This window comes from Pelobates fuscus, chromosome 2, assembly GCF_036172605.1.
Source record: "Pelobates fuscus isolate aPelFus1 chromosome 2, aPelFus1.pri, whole genome shotgun sequence".
NCBI lineage: Eukaryota > Metazoa > Chordata > Amphibia > Anura > Pelobatidae > Pelobates > Pelobates fuscus.
This window is the reverse complement of record NC_086318.1, coordinates 99,876,900-99,885,868: the sequence shown is the minus strand read 5'-3', so window position 1 is coordinate 99,885,868 and position 8,969 is coordinate 99,876,900. Positions and strand designations below refer to the sequence as shown.

Below are 8,969 nucleotides of genomic sequence, written 5' to 3'. Positions count from 1 at the left end.
TAAGTGGCTACGAAAAAAGACTGGACATATCCCATATTGAATACCCTGGGTTGTCTACTTTAAAAAAATATGTACATGTGAGGTGTGATTCAGAGATGTATGACAGATAACAGTGTTACAATGTCACTATTTATACATTTTAAAATATATATTTTGAAACAGCAATGTCCTATTAGTACTTATAGCTCTATAACTTGCAAAAAAAAAAGCTAAGAACATGTTAACATTGGGTATTTCTAAACGCAGGACAAAATTTTGAAACTATTTAGCATGGGTGTTTTTTGGCGGTTGTAGATGCGATTTTGGGGGTCAAAGTTAGAAAAAGTGTTTGTTTGTTTTTAAATGAAAATTTCATAAAATTTTATTAAAAAAATTGTTTTAGTAAATTATAAGATATGATGAAAATAATCATATCTTTAGAAAGACCATTTAATGGTGAGTAAACCGGTATAAAATATGTGTGGGTACAGTAAATGAGTAAGAGGAAAATTACAGCAAAATACATACAAACACTGCAGAAATGTAAAAACAGCCCTGGTCCTTAACGGTAAGAAAATTGAAAAACAGTCTGGTCACTAAGGTGTTAAAGAAACAGTATCACATTAGGATTTATAATAATCAAACCTGAGAATCTCAATTCAATGGGGAATCCCACAGGAAAGCATTTAGGAGACTAGAGCAGTTGTACCCAATTAATTTTTCTCGTGGAACCCTTTGACATAATGCACTAAGAACGTGGAACCCCCCCAAGAATTTGGCGCCGTAGGGCAGATAGTAGTACTTAGGAGCAGGTGTGCTTTTGTGTGGACAGTTGGTGTTTGTATATAATTTTAGCATTTTGATACAGGGGTGTGTTTGTATGTAATGTTTGCATTTGCGTGCAGGGGTGTGCTTGGATGTAGTGTTAGCTTTTAAATGCGGATGTACATTTGTGTGTAGTATTAGTGTTTGAGTGAAAGGTGTGTTTGTATATACATTTAAAATATGTTTCCAGGGGTTTTTGTATGTAATATTTATGTTTGCAGGAGTGTGTTTGCATGTTGAGTCGGTGTTTGATTGCTGGGATGTATGCACATAAACGTGTTTGATTGCTGGGATGGTGTTTGATTGCTGTATGTATGCCACGTACATACATACACAAACAAATAAACACAGAGACACACGTATAAAAACATTGACAAATACACACACATTCATACACACAGTGCCATGTACAAACAGACACAAAGATACAAACCTTGGCACTGGCACATACCCCCACACAAACACACCAATACACACATACTGTCATACACACACACACACACACTCAGATACACACACTCACTCTCATGACTCAGACATACATTCACTCTCACTGACAAACACACATACTCTTTGACAGAAACACATACAAACACATATACACTCTCACTGACAAGCACATATACATTCTCACTGACAAACACATACACACTCGCTGACAAGCACACATACACTCTCACTGACGAGCACACATAAACACACACTCACTGACAAACACACATACACACAAACTCACTGACAAACACAAACACACATACTCACTGACAAAAACACATACAAACTCCTTAACAGACACACGCACAATTTATATATTTTGTAAAATTTCACTAAACCCAGCCTCCCTACCTTTGGGAGTGCTGGCATGGAGTCTCTATTTCCCTGGGGTACAGTAGGGCTGGTGGGCTGAGCGGCTGCGTGCGGTCCCTGGGGTCCAGTGGGGCTGCTTGGCTGAGCGGCTGGCATGTGGTCCCTGGGGTCAAGTGGGGCTCCTGGGATGATCGGCTGGCGTGCAGGCATTGAGGGAGCAGTGATCTTCCTGCTCAGCTCCCTTGCGTGCCCTTAGTGATGCCGGGGCCGGAATTAGGTCATATTCCAGCTCCAGCATCACTGCAGTGTGCGCGAGGGAGCTGAGAAGGGTTGAATGCTTCCTTGCTGCCCGTCTCAATTATCAGGGGCGGCCATTTTGTATTCTGAAATTGCGGTGGAACCTTATTTGTGTTCTCGCGGACCCCCAGATGCTGAACACACGTCCTGTAATCTTTGCGGTACTCAGTGGCAGATCCAGAGCCTGATCTCGGGAGGGGCATTTGTAGATTATTTAACCCCTTAAGGACACATGCCATGTGTGACATGTCATGATTACCTTTTATTCCAGAAGTTTGGTCCTTAAGGGGTTAGAATAATAATCAATGCACAATAACCACTACAGCGCTGTGTAGTAGTTATGGTGCCGGGACCCCCTCCCAGAGTAAGTAGTCAAACTGTTTAAGAACAGTTTGACAACTTACCTGGGGTCTGCTGGGATATGGGACTGTAGTAGGGCATAGGAGCAGTGGTGTGTGAGGGGTGCAGTGTGTGTGAAAGGTTCAGTGTGTGTGGGGCAGTGTGTGTATGGGAAGCTGTGTATGTGTGTGTGGGGCAATGTGTGTATGGGAAGCTGTGTAAGTGTGCGTGGGGCAATGTGTGTATGGGGGGCAGTGTGTGAATGTGTATGGTTGGTGTGGGGCAATGAGTTTTGGGGGAAGTGTATGTGTGTGTGGGGGCAGTGTGTGTGTGTGGGGGCAGTGTACGTGTATGGGGGGCAGTGCATGTGTGTGGGGCAGTGTATGTGTGTGTGTGGGGGAAGTGTGTGAATAGGGGCAGTGTATGTATGGGGGGGGGGGGGGCAGTGTGTGAATGTGTGATGAGGAGGGTAGGGGGGCTTTTTTATAAAAAAAAAAAAATAAAAATGGTGGTCCCAGTGGTGGTGAGGTGAACTCTAGCCCGTAGCTCCAGGGCTAGAGTTCACTCTCGCGAGATCCGGAGCGTTGCTGTGGTGACCGCAGCAACGCTCCATGCTTGCGAGAGAAGGACCCAGAGGAGCTGCAGGCTGAGCTCCCGGGTCCTCTCTATCTCTGATCTCCCCTCCAGTCTGTGGGGGGGGGGGGGGGGGGGGGGGGGGGGGGCAATTGTCCCGTAGCCCCACCCCCCCCCTGTCTGCCAGTGGCAATACTAAACCGCGGAAGCTCCTCAAGTGGCTGTCTGGTTCTGGTTCTGGTGCCTATAGTGTCACTTGAAGTGATTAGCTGTTAATCCCATGTGTGTTTTAATATGCACTAGTGCTGCACTTTGGCTGGATCCTCGTAGCACCCGGTGAAGTGGCTCTATCGGGGACTCAGGAGAGCTCTTGCTAAACTGTGTGCCACGCAATAATATTATGCTATAACTGCTCTGGCTCAAGTCTTAAGTCACTTTTAAGTTTTCATATACTTGTAGATATAATCATTATCAAACGCTCACACAGACTGCATAGGAAAAAGTAGGCACTTTTCCCCACCTCAGAACTGTTTTTTGACATAACGTGTGTCTTTTTGTCTGCCAACCCCTGCCCTTCCCAAGATGGCGTCAGAGAGGCAGGTTTATGGGGCGAACGTCACCTACCCTCCTATGGCGCGTCAAATGCTCCCAGTAACTCCGCCCCCTCTCATCCTCGGCGTCACGTGACCCAGTCAGTCTGTGAGGGTGGGTGTCCCCAGTCCCTCCCACATGCCCACCCTGGGCCACGCCCCCTCCCCCCCCTCGGCGGTTGGCTCCGGATCTCCCCGAGCTGCCTGTCTCAGTAAGTTCAGAGCTGGCCGAGCGCACACACCGCGAGGAACCCTGACCGAACCTGAGCGCTCCCCGGCCCGCGGGCGACCAGCTGGCCCCGCCGGCAGCACAATCAGCGGCCGTGGGGAGGAAGGAGCAGCAGCCGCCGCCTCTCCCCTGTTACCCCCGGCGGCTCGGGCGGGAGAGCGGGAGGCAGGCGGAGGGGGGGGGACCATGTTGCGCCTGGTCTCCCTGAAGTTCGGCCGGCTGTACCGGTACGGGAAGCTGCTGTTCGCGGCCAGCCTGCTGGTGGTCATGCTGCTCAACACGCACTCCCTGCTCGCCTCCTTCCAGCGCAACGAGCTGGCCGACCGCCGCTTCCTCAGCCTCAATAAGTGCCCGGCGTGCTTCGGGACCAGCTGGTGCCGCAAGTTCATGAACGGCCAGCTGAGCTTCGAGGGCTGGGCCAGGCTGCGGCTCCTCGACTTCTTCAACGTCAAGAACGTGCACTTCGCGCAGTACGGGGAGCCCCGGGAGGGCAGCCGCAGGGTGGTGCTCAAACGGCTGGGCTCCAACCAGGAGCTGGCCGAGCTGGACCAGCGCATCTGCAAGAGGGCCACCGGCCGCCCGCGCTGCGACCTGCTGCAGGCCATGTACAAGACACACTTCGCCCGCCTCAACGGCGACGTCCGGCTGCTCACCCCGGAGGTGGTGGAGGGCTGGTCGGACCTGGTGCACTGCCCCTCGCAGCGGCTGCTGGACAGGCTGGTCCGGAGGTACGCGGAGACCAAGGACTCGGGCAGCTTCCTGCTCAAAAACCTCAAGGACACCGAGCGCATGCAGCTGCTGCTCACACTGGCTTTCAACCCGGAGCCGCTGGTCCTGCAGGTGAGGAGGGAAACTCTGGGACTGGGGCAGCACTCTCACCACTCTCAGCCAGGATAGTATAGTCACCTGGGGGAGGAGGAGGAGGGCTGGTCCTGCTGGTGAGGAGGGAAACCCTGGGACTGGGGCAGCACTCTCAGCCAGGATAGTATAGTCACCTGGGGGGAGGAGGGCTGGTCCTGCAGGTGAGGAGGGGAAGACTGGGGCAGCACTCCTACCACTCTAAGCCAGGATAGTATAGTTTCTCACCTGGGGGGGAGGAGGGCTGGTCCTGCAGGTGAGGAGGGAAGCACTGGGGCAGCACTCCCACCACTCTAAGCTAGCAGACAAGAGAGTAGTGATATTCAATGGGGGGGGAGCTAATAATGCTATAAGTGACAATTGGGGCAGTACTCCCACCACTGACAGTCAGGAGAGTATAGTTCCTCATAGGGGGAGGGGAATGATCCTACAGGTGAAGCGGGATATACAGTCATTGGTACTTCTCTATCGAAACACTCGGCCAGGAAGGAAAGTGTTTTTACTTACGAGAAGGGGGGGGGGGGCTGGTGCTGCAGTTGAGGAACATTATTCTCCCGACTGAATGAGGCATGAACTGTCACTCTCAACACTCTAAGCCTACTTAAGAAGTGTGGGGATTTCCCATGGGGTAATAGCTGCTTATTCACATTCCTCTGCTGGCTAAGTAGGATTTAGACATGACTGTCATTCTCACTACTCTCAGCCGCAAAATGTCAGGTTAGCGCTGGGAGTGTTAGTCATAGAAGCGGCATAGGGTCACTTACCTGTCAGGGATGTCGCTCAGGCACATCTATGTGGATGACTTGCAATCAGCCTTTAATTTGTAAATACAGTGTAAGATTCGTGTGCAGTTGTTTGTGGAGCCCAGATCATTTCAATGTACAGAAGCAAAGTGTGTGTGGTACACAGCAGCACCAGAAACTATTCCTGTACTAAAATAAGAGCTTGTATAGTAGAATAGCTGATTTGTAACTTCCAAATTACAAGACTTTACAATCCACACATAGAACATTCACATCTCAGTTTTTCATACTAGAACTTGCCAGGAATCTTTTATTCATTATTGTGCAAGTATGCTAAATCGAAGAAATAACATACCTTGAATACAAAGGGAAAATCCATTTTCAGGTTTACTTGTTTAACTTTGTATTGCAACATGCACCTTGGACTCCCTGTATCTACCCAGTACCGTTTACAGTATTGTTTGTTAAACCTGATATTAATGCCTCCCCCTTATTTATGTGTAAATAGTCAATACGTGTTTTTGGATGTCCATTTGTAATTTGCATTGAATTCAGTTTGAGAGATCTTTGAGTTGTGACACTGTATTGCACGTATGCAATAATATGGCAGTCCTTGCTAACCATTGTCACCAAACCCCAAAGCTTCCCATGTGACTGGCTGTCTCATGGCGAAATACAGTTTACCACTTGCAAGAAGGTGTGAATATATAAGAATATGACGTTGCTATTGTGAGAATGTATTCAGCATTTCAGTCAAAACTTTGTGGATACTTACTGATGAACTTGGGAGAACAAATGCTAAATTTGCCCTTTAGCTGCCTCAAAAACAATTTCGAAGTATCAGTGTTTTTTTTTTTTTTTTTTTTTTTATTCACAGTAGTCTGTTAAAAAATAAAGGTCAGGGTGTTTGTAATCCCCTCTCAATGGATAGATCTAAGAAGAACATTACCCATCTTAATCATTTGGAGTTTTGCTTTCAGATGAAGTGTCAAAGCTTTTATTTAAAATGTTATTTTAGCAAAAAAATACCTTTTTGCACTTTACTTGCCCTGTACACATTACTCCTTCCGAATATGCTATTTACTTTTTCCCCCTGTTCTGGATTATTCGTCTGTGTCACGATGACCCTCAGCATCTAATAGTTTGCACTCTTTTGGGTTTGTAGTGACCCTTTAAAATCAGATGTTTTCTCTGTGCGAGTCGCTGTCCCAATGGGGATGATATTTTTTACACATTTGAATAGTGGGTGTGTTACTGTGACACTCTACTGACATCCTAGAATAGATTAAACTAGAGCAGAGATGCATGTTGACTATAACATTAATAGGAACACCATCTGGGTTTAATTTCATTATTCACACTAGTTAGGTTTCGCACATATCACAGGATACAAAATATGTATACAATCAAGTTTCAAAAAGCTGCTTAACATTCCACATGACAACAGTTTTTCCTACTGGTTCTGTAAATCATCTCTCCTTTTGGTATCCTCAGACTGCATAAGTGGTTTTGATCCTTTCACATTTTGTGAAGTAGCCATAGATATTTCAGAGTAAATTTATTTTTTTTTCTTCGTATTCATTCCTGGTTAATGGCTTTTCACATGTACAACATATTGTATTATATATATATTCCCCCCCAAAAAATATGTGAAGGCATGTATGAATACTAAATACTGTGTGTGTTGTTTTCCCATGACTGAAATGCTTGTTTAATACATGCTTCTAAAGTCTTGAAGATGCAGAAATGTTATTTATCTTTTTTCCCCCTCACTGTTCAGCACTTTACTGCAGAAATAAAATGTAATTGTATAATTTAAACATGCTGCATTGACAAGCGATCAATACATAATTTTAACACTTGTTTAATTACTACAAAAACCTGCTTTTTCATGTCTACATAGGCAAATGTTGGGTATCGGTTTTACAGTTGGGTTAACTTTTTAAACCTCTAATCTTTCTTATGTGAAATGGTCAAAACGATATACTGTGGACATTTGGCACTTTATTGTGCAATACAAAGAACATCCTTGCTAGTAAGTTTTTACAAGGAATCTAGCATGTTTATCTTAATTACTATCCAATCTGGTGCATTTGTGAAAATCTGGCATTTCTTGGTATGTAAGCTATTGGGTAGATTTCTGTTTGAATTTTATTCTATAACTCTGCCTTTTGTTGTTCTTTATACAAAGCAGTCTTTATTGCCTATTTTGTTTTTAGTGATCAGTAATAGCTCCAATTTCAATCTGTTGTAGCTAATCATCATGTAAATTTGAATCCATACCTGGTAAAAGAACATCCCCCTCTCAGCACCTTTTCATGATTTAGCATATTTTTTTTTATTATTGCCATTTATATAGCGCCAACAAATTCCATAGCGCTTTACAATATTATACTGCGCCAACTTATTACACGTAATTTTTACAATATTATATATAGTAATGATTTAACTCCTGTCGTTCAATCATAAAGATTTATAGGGGTACCAAAGACAGCACTCCAGTTCGCAAATTTGGGTTAAGTTTAAGCTAACTACATTTTGTTTATATTTAAATTGTCTTATATTGCCTGCATTTAAACAGTCAAATAAGAGCAAAGTGTTGCACGGTAACTATACCCCTCCACACACACACACACACACACACACACACACACTCACACACTCATGTATGTTTGTTTTTATTACCTCTTGTGATGAGACCTTTTGAACTTTACTGTATATGTATGTTTGTATATGTGTCTTTTAATAAACTATTTGATTTATAATTTCTTGAAAAGGTGACAATTCCTTGTTAATTGTTAGTGTTGAGCTGCCTCCTCCCCTCTGTATATTGAGGGAGGGATAACGTTCTCTTACCCCTCTATTTTCTGACTTGTCCCAGGCAAGAGAAGCTATAGAAAATAGAGAATCTGATATACGGTTGGTTATTTGTTTGCATTGGAACATTTGTTATGACTATATCGGTTAAACCGTAAACATTTTGCTATAGTTGTAGCCATCCCACGTCAGACTCAAAAAGTGGTACATTTTATCGATCATGTGTAACATTTTACATTATTTTAAAACTTTTTATTTGTAGGTTAAAACAGCGTGTGCAATCCTAAACTTATGTTTGCAGTACTTTAAATAGTCATGTCACTTTGCACAGGGCAGAATATTCCTTAAATCAGAATTTCTGCAAAATCCCAGTCTAATAATTATCATCCACTTTTTGTAAAGTAGGCTGCTCTAGAGGTTTTGGAAATAGCCGGTTACTAGATGTAGTATTTTTATTGTTCTATATGTCTGCTCTGGTATGTATAGACTCCTAGCAAATGGTGCTTTGTTTTACTGAGGGAATCGTTGGATGATAAAAGGCATGTTTGTAAACCACAACTTTATTCTGCGGCCACTAAATCTCTCTCCAGCTGCTAAGAACTAATCTGAAAACTTGATATGGAGCCTCTCACAGTACTGTGGTCTAGTAGTAGATGCTATACGTTTTGGCTTATTGACACTTTTATTAAACCCCACTTTGTATTGCTCTTAGGATATTGGTATAGGTCTGTTCTGCCGTTACAGTTTCATAACCATTTATTAATATTTTCCACAGAGGTACTGATTCTAATGTATGTAATAATCATTCCTAAAATATGTTTTCTGGGATGGTTTTTAAAATGGAAATGTTTCATTTCTGAAACAAACTGTTCCTCATTCTATCAACCCCAGAAAATTAATGTCAACATATTT

At 44.0% G+C, this 8,969-nt stretch overlaps 1 protein-coding gene across 1 annotated transcript in view; it reads left to right on the top strand.

The window, feature by feature from the left end:
• The first annotated feature begins 3,611 nt into the window (after window positions 1–3,611).
• DIPK2A (divergent protein kinase domain 2A) overlaps window positions 3,612–8,969 on the top strand; it is a 57,815-nt gene continuing 52,457 nt past the window's right edge. The window contains exon 1 of the mRNA XM_063442491.1: window positions 3,612–4,479. Within this exon, the coding sequence (XP_063298561.1) occupies window positions 3,826–4,479 (654 nt within the window). The 5' untranslated portion in view covers window positions 3,612–3,825. The remainder of the gene's footprint in view (window positions 4,480–8,969) is intronic.